Consider the following 20,512-nt stretch of genomic DNA (forward strand, 5'->3'; position numbering starts at 1 on the left):
ATCTATAACCTATTCACAGGGTCTGCTGTCAGAGTGTTTGCAGAGATGTCTGATCAAAGTGACAGTCAGAACAGGTTTGAGTAACAGGTGCAGATGAGTGAGGGTTCAGATCCCTCTAGCAGCTATGATGAAGGCAGCAGGAGCACTCCCAGCAACTTGCCAAAGGCTGCCACCAGGACAAGGAAGAAGAGGACTTCTGATTCAGAACATGGGGACTATGTGGCTGTTGAAGATGAAGCCACTTCAAAGGAAAAAGGTGCTGAAGAAAGAGTATGGCACAGCTGCTGCAACAAAGCCTGGACTGAAAACAAAGGCTCCAGCAAGAAGACAACCCATGTCTAAGCCAAGAAAAGTTGCCACAGGTGAAACCATGAAGTTCACCATTGAATCTAAAGAATAAGCAGCTGGTGAGGATAAGAAGAAGATGAGGGCCAGAACCACTACTGCCAGAGTTCTTGGCAAGCCCTCAATGAGGAAAGATTCAGAAGAGGATGCCGCACCAGCACCCAAAACTCAAAAGCTCATGGGAGATGCAATTAGATCAGGGGCTGCTCCATCTAAGCCCAAATCTGCTCCCAAGACTGCTGCTCCAGCTCCAAAGCCTAAACCCAAGAGAAGCACTAGAAACATCCCTGCCGAAGAGAAGAACAAGGCCCCGGTGCCTGAAGCTGCTGAAGAAGAAGATGATGACTCTGTTGTGTTGAGGAAGCTGAAACCCAAGATCCCTGACCACAATGATGCACACCCAGTTGCAGAAAACATGAAAATCAGGAAGGATACAGGATTGAGACTATGGAGACAGTCTGATCCATATGCTATCAGGAGAAGAACTGTTGTGGACTACAGATTTCACACTAAGGAAAAACAGGACTTCTATGAGACAATTCTGCTTGATAAGAAGCCCATAGTGTGTGACATGAGATGGGTTGACTGGGAGTTCATCAAGGAGAATGAGGATCACTTCCCTGGTGTGCTTGATAGCTTCAAGGCATGTGGAGTTGACACTTTGTTGCCCAGAAGCTCACTAAGTGGAATGATGAGCTCATCATGCAGTTTTACTCCACTGCCCACTTCTATCTAGATGGAAGGATAGTATGCATGTCTGAGGGTACTAGATACCAGTCTACAGTTGATGAGTGGGCCAAGCTTATCAATGCTCCTGATGAACATGAGGATGACTTGGATGTTTATGCAGAGAAGAAGAAAGACCACAATACAATGGCTAACATGTACAAAGAGATCCCAGATGCTGCTTTGGATACACATAAGTTTGGATCTGTCCACTTCTTGCTATCTGGTCTACCTACCATAAACTGGATTCTAAGGCACACTCTGCTACCCAAGTCAGGTGATCACAAGATGATCAGAGGACATGCTATAAACTTGCTGCATATATTTGATGTCCCACAGAAGTTCAAGGTCATGAGTTTGATTGTTGAGACAATCAAGAGGACTGCTGCTGACCAGAAGAGAAGCTGTGGGTATGCTCCACGAATTCAGGAGCTCATCAACTCAAAGATGGGCACAAGCACATATCTTTTGGATAAGGAGCATCTGGCCATATACCCTGAATTTGAAGACAACACAGTGGTGATGAATGAGAATGAACCATCTTCAGCTCAAGCACATGAGAAGAGAGAGAAGGCTAAAGCCGAGAAAGCTGCAAAGATGCCAACTGTAGAAGAGGCATCTCAGGTATTCTTGAAGAGCAAGCAAGACCAGCTTGGATATCTGATCCAATCCACCCTGAGGATTGAGAAGGGCTTGGCCACCCTGACCAAGAACCAGGAGAGTTTGGAGAGGATCATTGAGCAGAAATTCTATGACCTTGATGTCAAAGTAACAGAGATCCAAACTGCAGTTGAGCAGCTCCAGGAGGAAGCAGAGGAGAAGAAGGGCAAGTCTACCACAGATGCTTTTGTAGAGTGCCCAGAGGACAGAGATCTGCTGCAGTGCCAGTGACAGACACTAGAGCTACAGCATCAGCACCAGCAGCTACAGCTCCAGTTCCACCTCCAGCAGCTACTCCACCAGCTCCAGCTACTTCATCTGAAGCCTTCGTCCTTGGAGTTCTCTCAACACCTCCTACCGAAGAGCAAGCCTGAGAGTCGTTTAGCACTATGCATTTTTGAACTTTTTGGTAACTTGTTGCCAAAGGGGGAGAAAAATGTATAGATCATAGGCTTCGAGAGAGAGTGTTGCCTTTTTATCTCTCTTGCTATTTTGGTTGAAACTTTTATTGTGTGCTTGTGTGAGATACTTTATGTCCTTGTGAGATACTTGTTTGATCATGTGTTTGATCATATGCTACCTTAATGCTTGTTGGATGATATTATCTTTCATATCCTCTATGATCATTCAATTTGCTTGGTGATGAGTGCATGTTTTTAATTTCTATCATTTTGAGCGCTCCACCAAGATGTATGTGACATGGAAGAGTAACCCATGATCCTAATCGATTGTGCATTTGCATTCAAAAGCAAATTTTAAAATAATGCACAAATTTAGGGGGAGCTCTTGCTTATCACATACTTCTCAAAGCGACGATGTTTTTCAATCTTATTATCATTTGTCGAAGCTTTGATCTATATGTTGTCATCAATTACCAAAAAGGGGGAGATTGAAAGTGCAACTATCCCTGGGTGGTTTTGGTAATTCCTAACAACATATAGCTCATTGAGCTAATGCTATTTCAAGATAAATATTTCAGGAAAGCTCAATGATTGGCATGGCATGGATTAGAAAGTGGACCCTTCAAAATGCTAAGGACAAAAGATTGGCTCAAGCTCAAAGCACAAGACTCTACATTTTCTATTTTAGTGATCCAAGATCACATTGAGTCTATAGGAAAAGCCAATACTATTAAGAAGGGATGAGGTGTTGCTTAATGAGGTTCTTGCTCAAAATGCTTAGTGATATGCTCCAAAACCCTCCACTACTTTCTCACATCCACATATGTCCCAAACCAAAAAGTCCAACTCGGCCCCACCGAAATTTCATATCCGGAGCCACCGAGTTCAGTTGACATAGCCACTGCCAGAAACCCTAGTCTTTTCGGTCTCACCGATAGGGATCTCGGTCTCACCGAGATGGGATTGTAATCTCTCTGTTTCCCTTCGTAACGTTTCGGTCAAACCGAGATGAGCGATCGGTCCCACCGAGATTGCAATGCAAACACTCTGTTTCCTTTTCGTAACGTTTCGGTCCAACCGAGATGAGCGAATCGGTCCCACCGAGTTTGCCTGACCAACTCTCTGTTAGTCTATTACCAAAATCGGTCTCACCGAGTTTGTGTAATCGGTCTCACCGAGATTACGTTATGCCCTAACCCTAATGAAATCGGTCCCACCGAGTTGACATGTCGGTCCCACCGAAATGCCTAACGGTCACATTATGAACCAAATCGGTCTGACCGAGTTCTCTGAATCGGTCCCACCGAGTTTGGTGATTTGTGTGTAACGGTTAGATTTTGTGTGGAGGCTATATATACCCCTCCACCCACTCTTCATTCGTGGAGAGAGCCATCAGAACATGCCTACACTTCCAACACATATTTTCTGAGAGAGAACCACCTACACTTGTGTTGAGGTCAAGATATCCATTCCAACCACATAAATCTTGATCTCTAGCCTTCCCCAAGTTGCTTTCCACTCAAATCTTCTTTCCACCAAATCCAAATCCTGTGAGAGAGAGTTGAGTGTTGGGGAGACTATCATTTGAAGCACAAGAGCAAGGAGTTCATCATCAACACACCATTTGTTACTTCTTGGAGAGTGGTGTCTCCTAGATTGGCTAGGTGTCACTTGGGAGCCTCCGTCAAGATTGTGGAGTTGAACCAAGGAGTTTGTAAGGGCAAGGAGATCGCCTACTTCGTGAAGATCTACCCTAGTGAGGCAAGTCCTTCGTGGGCGACGGCCATGGTGGGATAGACAAGGTTGCTTCTTCGTGGACCCTTCGTGGGTGGAGCCCTCCGTGGACTCGCGCAACCGTTACCCTTCGTGGGTTGAAGTCTCCATCAACGTGGATGTACGATAGCACCACCTATCGGAACCACGGATAAAAAATCTCCGTGTCAACACTGCGTTTGCTCCCTCAAACTCCTCCTTTACCTTCATATGCAATTATTTTACATTCCGCTGCTATACTCTTAGAATTGCATGTGTAGGTTGATTGCTTGACTTGTGCAAAGTTGCTAAAATCTGCCAAGAACTAAAATTGGGAAAATGCAAGATTTTTATTTGGTCAAGTAGTCTAATCACCCCCTCTAGACATACTTTCGATCCTACAATGATGTCAGGAGAGACAAGTACGTTAGAAAGATATAATGGCATGGAGTTAGAAGGAAAAGCGGCATGACCACATGAGGAATAGGCATGGAGGACCCGTCGCCCACGGTAATTCGAGCAGCGGTGTGAACGGGGTGAGCGGTAAGAAGGTTACCGGGGTTGGCGGCCATGTGAGCCATGGCGCCGGTGTCCATATACCAGTCGCCACCGCCAGTGTACTGCTGCGGCGTGGGGGCGGTGTGGAGGCCGCTAGCAGCGCGGGGTCCCAAGGCGCCGGCGGGAGGGCCCGGGCCGACGACAACGGCTGTGGAGGCGGCGCCGCGATCCCACCGGCCGAAGGCAGCCCATAGGCCGCCGAGGGGCCATAGGGCAGCGCAGGCGCGTACGGCAGAGGAGCCACGTGAAACGCCTGATGAATGGCGGGGCGGGCGCCGAAGAAGCCGGGGACGGGGGCGCGCGGTACGGGCATGGAGTACACGTGAACGACCCCCGTCCAGGGGTTCTGGCCGGCCTGCTGATACGTCTCCAACGTATCTATAATTTTTGATTGTTCCATGCTATTATATTATCTGTTTTGGATGTTTTATGGGCTTTAATATGCTCTTTTATATTATTTTTGGGACTAACCTATTAACCGGTGGTCTAGTGCCAGTTTCTGTTTTTTTTTGCCTATTTTAGAGTTTCACAGAAAAGCAATACCAAACGGAGTCCAAACGGAATAAAACCTTCGCGATGATCTTTCTTGGACCGAAAGCAATCCAGAAGACTTGGAGTTGAAGTCTGGAACGCCACGAGGCGGCCACGAGGCAGGAGGGCGCGCCCAGGGGGGTAGGCGCGCCCCCCACCCTCGTGGGTCCCTCGTAGCTCCACCGACGTACTTCTTTCGCCTATATATACTCTTATACCCTAGATCGATCAGGGAGAGCCACGAAACCACTTTTCCACCGCCGCAACCTTCTGTACCCGTGAGATCCCATCTTGGGGCCTTTTCTGGCGATCTGCCGGAGGGGGAATCGATCACGGAGGACATCTACATCAACACCATTGCCTCTCCGATGAAGCGTGAGTAGTTTACCACAGACCTTCGGGTCCATAGTTATTAGCTAGATGGCTTCTTCTCTCTCTTTGATTCTCAATACAAAGTTCTCCTCGATGTTCTTGGAGATCTATTCAATGTAATACTCTTTTGCGGTGTGTTTGCCGAGATCCGATGAATTGTGGATTTATGAACAAGATTATCTATGAATATTATTTGGTTCTTCTCTGAATTCTTATATGCATGATTTGATATCTTTGCAAGTCTCTTCGAATTATCGGTTTAGTTTGGCCTACTAGATTGATCTTTCTTGCAATGGGAGAAATGCTTAGCTTTGGGTTCAATCTTGCGGTGTCCTTTCCCAGTGACAGTAGGGGCAGCAAGGCACATATTGTATTGTTGCCATCGAGGATAAAACGATGGGGTTTATATCATACTCCTTGAGTTTATCCCTCTACATCATGTCATCTTGCTTAATGCGTTACTCTGTTCTTATGAACTCAATACTCTAGATGCATGCTGGATAACGGTCGATGTGTGGAGTAATAGTAGTAGATGCAGAATCGTTTCGGTCTACTTGACACGGACGTGATGCCTATATTCATGATCATTGCCTTAGATATCTTCATAACTATGCGCTTTTCTATCAATTGCTCGATAGTAATTTTTTCACCCACCGTAATACATGCTATCTTGAGAGAAGCCACTAGTGAAACCTATGGCCCCCGGGTCTCTTTCTTATTATGTTGCATCTCTTTTATTTACATCGCATCTCGTTTACTATTTTGCAATGTTTACTTTCCAATCTATACAACCAAAATACAAAAAATATTTACTACTATCTTTATTAGATCTCACTTTTGCGAGTGACCGTGAAGGGATTGAGAACCCCTTTATCGCGTTGGTTGCAAGGTTCTTGATTGTTTGTGCAGGTATTAGGTGACTTGTGCGTTGTCTCCTACTGGATTGATATCTTGGTTCTCAAAACTGAGGGAAATACTTACGCTACTTTGGTGCATCACCCTTTCCTCTTCAAGGGAAAACCAACGCATGCTCAAGAGGTAGCAAGAAGAATTTCTGGCACCGTTGCCGGGGAGATCTACGCCAAGTCAAGACATACCAAGTACCCATCATAAACTCTTCTCCCTTGCATTACATTATTTGTCATTCGCCTCTCGTTTTCCTCTCCCCCACTTCTAAAATGATTTTCGAAAACCTTTGCCTTTCTATCGCCATGGCCGAACCAAAAGGGGCTAAGGGTTTCCTCCCGGGTTTTAATACTTTTGATAGTCCCTCTGTCCTTTCTAAGCTCATAAATAATGATGCTATGGAAAGACCTACCGGGATTATCGATGAGAGTTTGAATAATTTTGATGAAGATGACCCCGGATTTTTTCGTTATTTGCTTGATGAATCTTTGAAAGATGCTTGGGATAGGCTATTAAGGATCCGAGCCAGCTATGTGCCCCAATATCAAATTGAGATTTACTTAAAAAGTTTTTATGTTGGCTTACCTTCTTCTTTCAAACAAGTTTTGGATTCTATTTTTGAAGAAGGTTTTCTTGAGGGGGATGCCATTGATACCTATGAAAAGATGAAAGCTATATTTGGGCACCCCATGAGTGAAAAGGTTGATTCCACCTCTCTTTTGTGTTTTTATCAGAATGAAATTATCAAAGAGATGAAGGCTAGCTTAGATGCAAATTTCCGTAGTGTGCTTAATCTTTCTTCTACCATTAATGGCCACGTACGCTCACAAAACAGAAAGATAAATGCTATAGATAAGAAATTTTCTCTTTTCTTCCCCAGTACCAAAGATGGCAATACCTAAATCTATTCTTGCTTTTATGCCTAGCTAGGGGCGTTAAACGATAGCGCTTGTTGGGAGGCAACCCAGTTTTATTTTTATTCTTTGCTTTTTATTCCTGTTTAGTAATAAATAATTCATCTAGTTTCTGTTATGATTGTGTTTTTTGTGTTTTAATAAGAGTTTGTGCCAAGTAGAACCGATAGGATCTTCTTGGGTGATAGTTGTTTGATCTTGCTGAAGAAGACATAAACTTTGTGCTCACGAAAATAATTGTTAAAATTCACCAGAACGTGATAAAATTCTAATTCTTTTTGCAGAAGATTAATATACAAATTATCCAGGTTGTTCTAGTTTTTCAGAATTTTTGGAGTTCCATAAGTATTCGAACAAATCAGATTGCTACACACTGTTCTGTTTTGACAGATTCTGTTTTTTCGTGTGTTGTTTGCTTATTTTGATGAATCTATGAGTAGTATCGGGGTATGAACCATAGAGAAGTTGGAATACAGTAGGTTTAACACCAATATAAATAAAGAATGAGTTCATTACAGTACCTTAAAGTGGTGGTTTATTTTCTTACACTAACGGAGCTTATGAGATTTTCTGTTGAAGTTTTGTGTTGTGAAGTTTTCAAGTTTTTGGGTAAAGATTTGATCGATTTTGGAATAAGGAGTGGCAAGAGCCTAAGCTTGGGGATGCCAAGGCACCCCAAGGTAAAATTCAAGGACAACCAAAAGCCTAAGCTTGGGGAGCATCCCCTCTTTCGTCTTCGTTTATCGGTAACTTTACTTGAGGCTATATATTTATTCACCACATGATATGTGTTTTGCTTGGAGCGTCTTGTATGATTTGAGTCTTTGCTTTTTAGTTTTCCACAATCATCCTTGCTGTACACACCTTTTGGGAGAGACACGCATGAATCGGAATTTATTAGAATACTCTATGTGCTTCACTTATATTTTTTGAGCTAGATAATTTTGCTCTAGTGCTTCACTTATATCTTTTTAGAGCACAGTGGTGGTTTTATTTTATAGAAATTATTGATCTCTCATGCTTCACTTATATTATTTTGAGAGTCTTTTAGAACAGCATGGTAATTTGCTTTGGTTATAAAATTAGTCCTAATATGATGGGCATCCAAGATGGGTATAATAAAAACTTTCATATAAAGTGCATTGAATACTATGAGAAGTTTGACTCCTTATGATTGTTTTGAGATATGAAGATGGTGATATTAGAGTCATGCTAGTTGAGTAGTTATGAATTTGAGAGATACTTGTGTTAAAGTTTGTGATTCCCGTAGCATGCACGTATAGTGAACCGTTATGTGATGAAGTCGGAGCATGATTTATTTTTTTGATTGTCTTCCTTATGAGTGGCGGTCAGGGACGAGCGATGGTCTTTTCCTACCAATCTATCCCCCTAGGAGCATGCGCGTAGTACTTTGTTTCGATAACTAATAGATTTTTGCAATAAGTATGTGAGTTCTTTATGACTAATGTTGAGTCCATGCATTATACACACTCTCACCCTTCCACCGTTGCTAGCCTCTCTAGTACCGCGCAACTTTCTCCGGTACCATAAACCCACCATTTACCTTCCTCAAAACAGCCACCGTACCTACCTATTATGGCATTTTCATAGCCATTCCGAGATATATTGCCATGCAACTTTCCACCGTTCCGTTTATTATGACATGCTTCATCATTGTCATATTGCTTTGCATGATCATGTAGTTGACATCGTATTTGTGGCAAAGCCACCTTCATAAATTCTTTCATACACGTCACTCTTGATTCATTGCACAATCCCGGTACACCGCCGGAGGCATTCACATAGAGTCATATTTTGTTCTAAGTATTGAGTTGTAAGTAAATAAAAGTGTGATGATCTTCATTATTGGAGCATTGTCCCAGTGAAGAAACGATGATGGAGACTATGATTCCCCCACAAGTCGAGATGAGACTCCAGACGAAAAAAATAAAAAGAGAAAAAGAGGCCATAAAAAGAAAAAAAGGAGAAAGGCCCAAATAAAAAAAGAGAGAAGGGGCAATGCTACTATCCTTTTTCCACACTTGTGCTTTAAAGTAGCACCATGATCTTCATGATAGAGAGTCTCCTATGTCGTCGCTTTCATATACTAGCGGGAATCTTTCATTATAGAACTTGGCTTGTATATTCCAATGACGGGCTTCCTCAAAATGCCCTAGGTCTTCGTGAGCAAGCGAGTTGGATGCACACCCACTTAGTTTCTTTTTGAGCTTTCATACACTTATAGCTCTAGTGCATCCGTTGCATGGCAATCCCTACTCACTCACATTGATATCTATTGATGGGCATCTCCATAGCCCGTTGATACGCCTAGTTGATGTGAGACTATCTTCTTCCTTTTTGTCTTCTCCACAACCACCATTCTATTCCACCTATAGTGCTATGTCCATGGCTCACGCTCATGTATTGCGTGAATATTGAAAAAGTTTGAGAACATCAAAAGTATGAAACAATTGCTTGGCTTGTCATCGGGGTTGTGCATGATTTAAATATTTTGTGTGATGAAGATAGAGCATAGCCAGACTATATGATTTTGGAGGGATAGCTTTCTTCGGCCATGTTATTTTGAGAAGACATGATTGCTTTATTAGTATGCTTGAAGTATTATTATTTTTTATGTCAATATTAAACTTTTGTTTTGAATCTTTCGGATCTGAACATTCATGCCACAATAAAGAAAATTACATTGATAATTATGTTAGGTAGCATTCCACATCAAAAATTCTATTTTTATCATTTACCTACTCGAGGACGATGAGCCTGCGTAGTATTAGGTAGTTGGTCAGGTAAAGGCTGACCAAGCCAATGATGCTTAGCTGGTCTTTTCGGATGATCAGCCACACTGGGACTGAGACACGACCCGGACTCCCACGGGGGGCAGCAGTGGAGTCGAGCAGGAATTAAGCTTGGGGATGCTTGATACGTCTCCAACGTATCTATAATTTTTGATTGTTCCATGCTATTATATTATCTGTTTTGGATGTTTAATGGGCTTTAATATGCTCTTTTATATTATTTTTCGGACTAACCTATTAACCAGAGGCCCAGTGCCAGTTTCTGTTTTTTGTGTGCCTATTTTAGAGTTTCGCGGAAAAGGAATACCAAACGGAGTCCAAACGGAATGAAACCTTCGCGATGGTCTTTCTTGGACCAAAAGCAATCCATAAGACTTCGAGTTGAAGTCTGGAATGCCACGAGGCGACCACGAGGCAGAAGGGCGCGCCCCCACCCTCGTGGGCCCCTCGTAGCTCCACCGACGTACTTCTTTCGCCTATATATACTCTTATACCCTAGATCGATCAAGGAGAGCCACGAAACCACTTTTCCACTACCGCAACCTTCTGTACCCGTGAGATCCCATCTTGGGGCCTTTTCCGGCGATCTCCCGGAGGGGGAATCGATCACGGAGGGCTTCTACATCAATGCCATTGCCTCTCCGATGAAGCATGAGTAGTTTACCACAGACCTTAGGGTCCATAGTTCTTAGCTAGATGACTTCTTCCCTCTCTTTGATTCTCAATACAAAGTTCTCCTCGATGTTCTTGGAGGTCTATTCGATGTAATACTCTTTTGCGGTGTGTTTGCCGAGATCCGATGAATTGTGGATTTATGAACAAGATTATCTATGAATATTATTTGGTTCTTCTCTGAATTCTTATATGCATGATTTGATATCTTTGCAAGTCTCTTCGAATTATCGGTTTAGTTTGGCCTACTAGATTGATCTTTCTTGCAATGGGAGAAGTGCTTAGCTTTGGGTTCAATCTTGAGGTGTCCTTTCCCAGTGACAGTAGGGGCAGCAAGGCACGTATTGTATTGTTGCCATCGAGGATAAAAAGATGGGGTTTATATCATATTGCTTGAGTTTATCCCTCTACATCATGTCATCTTGCTTAATGCGTTACTCTGTTCTTATGAACTTAATACTCTAGATGCATGCTGGATAGCGGTCGATGTGTGGAGTAATAGTAGTAGATGCAGAATCGTTTCGGTCTACTTGACACGGATGTGATGCCTATATTCATGATCATTGCTTTAGATATCTTCATAACTATGCGCCTTTCTATCAATTGCTCGACAGTAATTTGTTCACGCACCGTTATACATGCTATCTTTAGAGAAGCCACTAGTGAAACCTATGGCCCCCGGGTCTCTTTCTTATTATATTGCATCTCTTTTATTTACATCGCATCTCGTTTACTATTTTGCAATCTTTACTTTCCAATCTATACAAAAAAATACCAAAAATATTTACTTTGGTATCTTTATTAGGTCTCACTTTTGCGAGTGACCGTGAAGGGATTGAGAACCCCTTTATCGCGTTGGTTGCAAGGTTCTTGATTATTTGTGCAGGTATTAGGTGACTTGTGCGTTATCTCCTACGGGACTGATACCTTGGTTCTCAAAACTGAAGGAAATACTTACGCTACTTTGCTGCATCACCCTTTCCTCTTCAAGGGAAAACCAACACATGCTCAAGAGATAGCACCTGCCAGGGCGTCGGCGGGAGCGGCTGCTGCAGGTGGCGCGGCGCCCCGCCTTGGGCGGCCGACTGCTGCTGTGGCTGCTGCGGCCACGTCGGCCACCGCGGCGCTGCTGCTGCTCGGCGGGGGCGGCGGGGGAGCCTGCGGCGGCTGCGGGTAGGGGAACCCGGGCGGCGGCGGCGCCTGGAAGGGACCCGGTGCAGGCCATGGCGGAGGAACCGGGGCGGTGGGCGCCGCGCCGCCGCAGGTACCGGCGGTGAGGGCCGTGTGGGTGGCCCGTGTACGCGACATCCGCATCCTCCTCTCCTCCAGCTTCAGGTACGCGACGATCTTGGGGAAAGTCGGGTTGGTGATGAGGGGGATGTTGGAGGCGGCGTTCTCGAAGTCGTCGTTCAGGCCGGCGATGAGTGTGCTAAGAAGAAGCTCATCGGAGACCTTCTCACCGAGGTCACGGAGCTCGTCAACAAGCTTCTTGAGGCGCATGCAATAGTCATCAACGGACGAGTTGAGCTGCTGGCACCCAAAGAACTCGCCGTGCAAGAAAACCTTGCATTGGAGCGCGTTGTCGGTGAAGAGGCCGTTGAGCTTGGTCCAAACGGCATGAGCGTCGTCGTCGGCGGAGACCACCGTGTGGAAGAGGTCCTTCGAGATGGTGGTGTAGAACCAACGGATGAGAGTGGCGTCGATGGACGTCCACTCCTCATCGTCCTCCATGAAGCGGGAATCCACGGAGCCATCGATGTGATCCCGGAGGTTGTACTCACGGAACACAAGGGAGAAGTACGTCTTCCAGGCATAGTAGGTGGAGGTGGGATGATCGAGGACGACGGGAACCCGAGCGAGGATGTTGAGATCGCGGATGACGACGGGGTCGGGACCGTCGAACAGGTTGGTGCGGCGGCTGCAGGTTGTGCCAGAGGAACCGGGGGAGGCCATGAGTCCGGGAGGGGAGGTGGTGCGGCGGCACGGGGGGAGGACGGCGCGGCTTGGGGAGGGCGGAAGCGTGGAGAAGAGGCGGCGGCTGGACACGTGGGCGGCGGCGCGGCGACATAGGGACGCGGCGGCAGGTGGTGGCAGCGGCGGCGTGATGCGGCGGCGGCGGCAAAGGGTTAGGGTTTTTAGGATCGGAGATATGATACCATGTTGGAAATGAGAGTTTTGACAATGCTACACGATGTATTGATCGGTGCATAGCGCACGTATATATGAAGTACAAAGTGGGCCTCAACCTCAACTATACAATGACTAGGAGGTGGGCCGAGGTATACAATATACATGCATAAACCATATGTTCAACAAGGCACACTGTCTCCGTGAGAAGAGAAGCTCTGGGAAGAAACCACTCACGCTTTTGCCTTTTCATCATTGCTTCATGCTGAAATCACATAGAATATGAAAGGTCGCACTCCTTGCATTATTATTATTATTATTATTATTAATCACGTTTGTTTGTCGAAGCCGTAACAATGTAAGCCAGGTCCGTAAAGAAATATAAGAGCGTTTAGATCGCCGGAGCAATAAATTATGGTAGAAACATGACCCAACAACCACTGTCTGGGTGGGTTCGTAGTCCGGAACGCATTTCTGAACCCTGTCAAAGTGTCTTTTTTTTAGCCCTGACCATAGAACTATTGTTCTATGGTATTTTCGTTAATAAAAGTAAAATATGATACAAAGTACAATGAAAAGATACAAGTGGCAGTAACAACGACCACACTGGGGACGGAAGCACAATCCACATCTTTATCCGTAATGGCACCTTTTGGTTGTTGTTATTAGAAGCTTGAGGGTGCAGCAACCGGGAGCTAGCCAGGCTTAACCACCGGCGGCTTGGAATGATCCAGGGCGGGCAGGCAGCTTAAACATTGGCACCATCGCATTACGCGACAGATAAGACAGACGGCCAGGAGGCGAGGAGCGAGCAGTCGAGCAAATCCAGCACCAGCACGTACGCAGAGGGCATATAATGCTGCACCCCCACACCCGCATGATGATAGACTGATGGAATCAATCCGTTCCGGCCTGGAGTGGACAACGTAAGTGAGAAGAAAGCTTGGACTGACCCAGAAATGATGGATCCTAATCACGTTAAAACAAACGGAATCTCACATGAAACGCGGATTTCTTTCCCCATCCAATCACCACTCCCGCCTGATCATCGAATCACCTAAAGTTTATCCTAGGCGCCCCCCACCACAGATGCTTGCCACTACAACTCAAAACAACAGCCCAATCATGCACGTTGCCAAGGCCGCCCAAGGGTATTGAACCAGGAGATGGCAATGGCGATCACCCAATCAATTAAGGTTGCCAGCCCGGACAAGATCATGCGTTGCCAACCCTGGAGACCCTGGGAACCTCGACGGGGAAGCGGTCGATCTCGTCCGCCCACGGGTTGCTCGCCTCCGCCTCCGGCGCCACCGCGCGCAGCGCCCTCCACACGGCGCTGTTGCACTTGAACCCGGAGCCGAAGGCGATCTGCCAGACCCTGTCGCGCCGCCCGATGCGGCCCTTGGCCTCGCTGTAGGCCAGCTCGTACCACAGCGAGCTGCTCGACGTGTTGCCGAACCGGTACAGCGTCATCCGCGACGGCTCCATGTGCCACTCCGTCAGCCCCAGGTTCTTCTCCAGCTCGTTCAGCACGGCGCGCCCGCCCGCGTGGATGCAGAAGTGCTCGAACGCCAGCTTGAAGTCCGGGATGTAGGGCTTGATCTTCACCTTGAACGCCTTCTTGGCGACCAAGGTGGCCATGAACAGCAGCTGCTCCGACAGCGGGAGCACCAGCGGGCCGAGGGTCGTGATGTTGGTCTTGAGCGCGTCGCCAGCCACCGCCATCAGGTCCTTGGAGAGCGACACGCCCACCTTGCCGGCCGAGTCCTCCTGCTGCGTCACGCAGCCGAAGCACCTGTCGTCCGCGCCCTTGTGGGTGCGCACCGTGTGCACCAGCTCGTACTTGGACCGCCGCCGGTCGGCCCGCCGGTTGGAGAGCAGGATCGCCGCGCCGCCCATCCGGAACAGGCAGTTGGACACCAGCATGGACCGGTCGTTCCCGAAGTACCAGTTGAGGGTGATGTTCTCCATGCTGATCACCAGCGCGTACGAGTTGGGGTGCACCTGCAGCAGGTCCTTGGCGAGGTCGATTGACAGCAGCCCGGCGCTGCAGCCCATCCCGCCCAGGTTGTAGCTCACGACGTTGCCCCTCAGCCTGTAATGGTTCACCACCATGGCCGACAGCGACGGCGTCGGGTTGAACAGGCTGCAGTTGACGACCAGGATGCCGATGTCCTTGGGCCTCACCCCGGTCTTCTCCAGCAGCTGGTCGATGGCGCCGAACATGACGGTGCTGGCCTCCTTGCGCGCCTCGTCCATGCACGGGTTGGGGGGCACCCGCAGCACGGCGGGGGGCAGGTAGGTGTCCTCGCCCAGCCCCGACCGCTCGAGGATCTTGCGCTGGAAGTCGAGGTTGGCGTCGGTGAAGGACCCGGTGGCCTCGGAGCAGCGCATGAAGGTCTGGCGCGTGCACCGGCGCTCCGGCTCCGGCTTGTAGCAGGCGAAGTCGACGAGGTAGACGGGGCGGGGGCGGGTGAGGAAGTAGACGGTGGAGAGGAAGACGAGGAGGGTGGAGCAGACGAGCACGGAGACGAGGTTGAACCGGAGCTGCTCCCACAGGTCGGCGAGGTCGCCCGGGGACACGGTGGAGAGCTGCACGGCCACCAGGGCCATGAGCGGCGACAGCAGCAGGTACGTGCCGTGGGAGATGAGGTGGTGGTACCCCAGCTTCACGTACTTGAGCCGCACCGACTGGAGGAAGTCTGGCAGCCGCCGCGGCTGCGTTGCTGGCTCAGCCGCCGCCGGCGGCGGGTTGGCGGCATTGGGCGCCGGAGAATCCATTCTACTGACAAACAAAACAGAAAACAACAGTTAAAACGAATTTCAGGAATCCTACGACAAGAATTCTGGAATCCGAGATGCAAATCTATCGCGTTCCCGGGCAGCGATCCCAAAACCCCGCACGGATTACACATGCAACGAGCGAGCACGGAAAGTACTGAAAGAAAAACAGTTTTCCTCCGAGATGTAACAAGACTGAAACAAGATTATTTCTTCTACCAGTGCGACGAGCCAACGACCGCACCAGCTCAGGGGAAAACAATTCAGCGACCACTGAGAGATCAGAGACCGCCACAGAACTCCCGGGGACCAAGAACAGCCGCGCGACGGCAGCCACTCCGGCAGCCACCGCCAATCCACAACGCAGAGCTCGAACAATGCGTCAAATCAAATCGAGACTAGACCGCCGGCACAGCTCGGAGACAGGGGAGGTTTTGAGACGTACCCAGGCAACGCCGGTAGAAGCGGCCGAATCCCCCGATCCGTTGCGCGTGGGAGGAGGACGAGGAGGAGCGGAAGACGACTCGAGCCACTCCGCCGCCCCGCCTCGCTTCTCTCTCTGTGCCTGTGCGTGGCACCAATCCGGCCGCGAGCAGCGCGTGGTGGCAGGCAGCTCGGCCTCGCGTGTCTTTAATAGGGGAGAGAGGAGAGGAGAGGCAGAGGAGAAAACGGCACGGGAAACAAGCCAAGCAGCAGCTGGGAGAGACACGCAGGAGAAGGAAAGTCACGTCGCCTTTTCTTCTCTGTTTTGTTTCGGTTAGTTCCAACCTCCGAGTCCGCGGCGGCTCTGCGTGACCTCGCCTGGCTTTCCTCGAAGTATCCATGACGTCCTCCCTCCTCTCGGTTTCAGTGTTGGACTTTGACACTGCAATATTTGACCGTCAACTGTTGGTTTTCTTTTTTAATCCTTTAAAATTTCTAGAGTTTCTTTTACGGTAATAATGTTACCGGACGAACAGTCGCCAGGAACGCCCTTCCAGCGACCCCTCTGGTTGCCACACGATCAAGATCTGATGGTGGCAGTTTCTAGATGAAAAATGCACTAAAATAAACAAAATGCCATGCTTTTTGTAAAACTGACATCCCCAAACGCTAAAACTGCCATCCAGGCAGTTCGCAAATGCCACCCCTAGCTGGCGGACCGTCGCTAGCTAGAGGGGTCCTTCTTTTAACCGAAGAGTCCTTCAAAAGGAAACACGAGTGATGTAGAACCCAACAACCTTGAATGACCGCGCGTCCCAAAAACATGCCTAAAAGCTCGAAATTCGGCTACGCAGAACTTACGATTTTGTCGGTCGCAGGTTCCAAAACTTACGATTCTGCCGGTCGCACGTGCCAAGTTTCAGAGTTGAAGTTTAGAACTTACGATTTTGTCGGTCGCGGGATCCAAAACTTACGATTTTGCCGGTCACACGTGCCAAGTTTCAGAGTTGAAGTTTAGAACTTACGATTTTGTCGGTCGTGGGATCCAAAACTTACGATTTTGCCGGTCGCACGTATCAAGTTTCAGAGTTAAAACTTAAAACTTACGATTTTGTCGATCCATGTTCTAAAGCTTATGATTTTGTGTGTCGCATGTATCAAGTTTCAGAAGTTGAAACTTAAAAAAGCTCATCAAAATGTATTTAAAATGGATCTCATTTGCTCATCATCAGAAACACAAATATGCAAACGGAATTTAATTTAGACTTTTGGTTCAAAAGATATGAAAGATAAAAATCAAAAGCCAAAATAAAATGGGTCGTGCCGCGTCCATTTTTTGCCTCTTGGATCCGGAAGGCAAAAAATGGATTGAGGGGAGGAAGGAGATCAACCTGCGGAGGGAGTATGAGGGGGTGAGAGCGACTATTGCAGCGGACGCGGCACAGATGGCGGCCCGCGAATGATTTATCACGTTGGCCAGCTGTGGCCTGGACGTTGAATTTCATTTTGGCATGTCCGAATTATTGAATTGTGATTTATTTTGCTTTGTTGCATTGTTGAATTATGATGAATTTGTCTTATATGATGGACGTGCTTGGATTTACATGGATTTGAAGGTTTTGATATGATGAGTGTGGTTGTCCGGCAGGACTTTCGAGGGGCCGTCCAGCACTGCCGAGGGCCGCGTCCCGGCACGTCCACAAACATTTAGGGGGGGGGGTGAATTTGCCAAAGTTCGACTCCACTCCCAGAGCTGGTGGAGCAGCAGTTCAAAATCGCGGAGTGGGGATGGAGGTGCTCCATAGATCCCGAGATTTCACGGAGCGGGAGGATTGCCAAACAGCCCCTTGGTTCCTACTAGAGTAAATATGACAAGGTGGATCGGGGCCAAGGAGGTATTTTCCCTGCATGGATGGTAGTTTATTATTTGGATCAATCCTCTGTCTCCTTGAGTTGTCTTTGTTTTTGTCGAACTATGTTTAATTCTCAAACTTTGAGTGTTTGGTATGATCTTTGTGCATCTTGTTATGCAGAGATCGAACGTGAACTCCTTATGGTCGTAGCACATAGATGTGTTGTTAAGGGCCAGTAAAATCTCTCTTTACCGGAAAAAAAGAAATTTAAACATCCAACAGAAATATTTCTTTTGACACAAAACTGTACACGCTAACCAGGTTGTCTCAGACTTGAAGTCATATAAACTCATAATTGCCATCACGCAACCGACGTACATCTGCCACCTTAGCTTTCTTGTGTACCTGACATTATTAGTGGATTGGCCTCTTCTTCCGACTATTGACTTGGGATACACTAATCTAATTAGGTAGTGGCTTGAACTGAAATCGCAGTTAGGACTAAACTAATCAGAGAACCTGATCTATACGCATAACATTATCAACTGAACCATTGACTAATCAAGCAAAGAATGAAGGGAAGTTCCACACACTTCCATAGAAGACTCCCATTCCCATGCTGTGCTTCTGGCTTCTATTGCAAGTTTTCATGTCATTTCATATATAGATTACGCCATACCACGAGTCGTTGAGTTAACTACAATCAGATGATCTGATGATGTAAGGCAACCTTGACCATTTCATTATTCAACAACGTGCGGCATGAGTGTAATTAAAACCTTTTGTTGTTTTTTTCGAGAATTTTGCGTATCTTGCATACTAGTTTTCTCCTAGAAGCATCACACATTAACATTTTTTTTCATATCTCTTCAAAAAGAAGGGAAAAAAAGGACTGCAATACCAATGACTGCAATATTATGAAAAGAACACCTGTTGCCACCTTAGCTTTCTTGTGTACTTGGCATTGTGAAGTACCATTCCACCTAGCTTTCTTGTGTACTAGACACTGTGAAGTGGATTGCTCTCCTTTTCCTGCTCTTGACTTGTGAGAAACAAATTAATTATGTACTACTAGCTTGAACTGAAATCTTAGTTATGACTAAAAGAATCAAACAATCTGATCCGTACACTCTAGCATTTTCAGGTGTAACATTTGACTAATCAAGCAATGAACAAATGCAAGTTCCAAACACTTTCGTGGAAGATTTCCATGTTGTACTTCTGGCTTCTTTTACAAGTTTTTTTTTCACATATAGATTACGTGATGTGAAGTAGCCCATTGGCATAGCACGAGTCATGGAGTGAACTGCAATCAGATGATTTGATGATGTAAGGCAGCCTTGATCATTTATTTATTCAAAATGTGCAACATGTGTGTAATTTAAATATTTTTGTTGTTCATTTCTAGAACTTTGCATATCTTGCATACTACTCCCTAAAGAAATGTTTTTGTTTATTTCTAGAACTTTGCATATCTAGCCTTGACCATTTGTTCAGATCACTACTTTAGTGATCTAAACGCTCTTATATTTCTTTACAGAGGGAGTAGTTTTTATTTATTTTAGAAGTGCCACACGTTTAATACTTTTTCACATATCTCTTCAAAAAAGGGCAAAACAGATTGCACTATTATCAAGGATGTATGTATCATTTAGTAAGGTGAAGTGTATCCTAGAAAAGAAACACTTGTTTCCCACATTTCTTCAAAAGGAGGACAAAAATGATTGAACAATTGGAATGCAAAAATGGGTGATATGCTGCGAATGCGCAAAAGTCAGGTGTGGAATTTAGAGCAATTCTAAATGTATATGCATAGACGAGAGGGTATGTTATATATGACTATACAAAACTGCAATGTCAGTATTGATCTTATTTGCAAGATACAACCGCCAAAAGATTCACACTGGTTATCGCAAATCTTGTTCATGGTATTAGAAAATTTGCCTGGCTATGGAACACATGATATGCTAAATCTACTATATTTGGAGGATTGAAATTCTCCCATGGAACCCCGCAAAAAAAAAATGTCCCATGGTGAATTTGTAACACTAGCCCATTTCACCAAGTATGCGACCTGTGACTATACCAAGATGTTAGTTATCACATAGTATAAGGTTGTTTTCTTCCTCTCATTTTGTTCAATTATTTTTTAAGAATAAAATGAAAAACTATATCGATAATGAAAAAGTTATTTTTAGATTCCCTTTCCATCTTACTCCCATTTATCACATCTTCTAGAAACTCCTTTTTTCCACACCACATTTGTTTGGAGAAGCATATGAAGTAGGCTATATGATTATTCAGGTATACCCTTCCTCTTAATAGTTTATAATAGAGCTCTTTTTATGGTACTCACCAATTAATGTGGACCATGTTGTCCGCTCATATTTTCCATCCAAGATATAAGATTGGTTATGACTTGGCTGTACTCCACTATCCAGTGGTGGTCTCTAGCTTCACTATATGTATAGCTTTAAGTATCAAACTGAAGCATGATCAAGGTTCTCTTAAACCCCACATCCGTCCAGCCATACCCCTCAGGTTTTCTGAAACCCTTTGGTTCACCAGCAAGTTTGAATGGAATGAATCATGACTGGTTCTAGAGACATCGTTAGGCCTGACCAACCATTACTAATAGAATGCATGCCAGGACAGGTTAACGGAGACACGGACCAACC

General features: G+C 46.2%; 1 protein-coding gene and 1 long non-coding RNA gene across 3 annotated transcripts; both read right to left on the reverse strand.

The window, feature by feature from the left end:
- Positions 1–506: 506 nt before the first annotated feature.
- On the reverse strand, positions 507–10,066 carry LOC123165243 (uncharacterized). The gene is made up of 4 exons (XR_006482873.1): positions 9,937–10,066; positions 8,700–8,702; positions 1,455–1,459; positions 507–520 (listed from the first exon to the last, which is right to left on the reverse strand). It is a non-coding gene; the product is annotated as an uncharacterized lncRNA (long non-coding RNA).
- Positions 10,067–13,726: 3,660 nt separating this feature from the next.
- On the reverse strand, positions 13,727–16,234 carry LOC123165419 (3-ketoacyl-CoA synthase 11). Of its 2 annotated transcripts, none has more exons than XM_044583057.1 (2): positions 16,004–16,234; positions 13,727–15,562 (listed from the first exon to the last, which is right to left on the reverse strand). In XM_044583057.1, the coding sequence occupies exon 2, from the start codon at positions 15,556–15,558 to the stop codon at positions 13,993–13,995; it is 1,566 nt and encodes a 521-aa protein (XP_044438992.1). In that variant the 5' UTR covers positions 15,559–15,562; positions 16,004–16,234; the 3' UTR covers positions 13,727–13,992. The 2 variants fall into 2 exon arrangements, with proteins under 2 accessions (XP_044438992.1, XP_044438993.1); XM_044583058.1 differs by having other exon boundaries at positions 13,727–15,559; positions 16,004–16,226.
- Between the last annotated feature and the right edge of the window lie 4,278 nt (positions 16,235–20,512).

The sequence above is a fragment of the Triticum aestivum genome, chromosome 7D (genome assembly GCF_018294505.1).
Source record: "Triticum aestivum cultivar Chinese Spring chromosome 7D, IWGSC CS RefSeq v2.1, whole genome shotgun sequence".
NCBI classification, from domain to species: Eukaryota; Viridiplantae; Streptophyta; class Magnoliopsida; order Poales; family Poaceae; genus Triticum; species Triticum aestivum.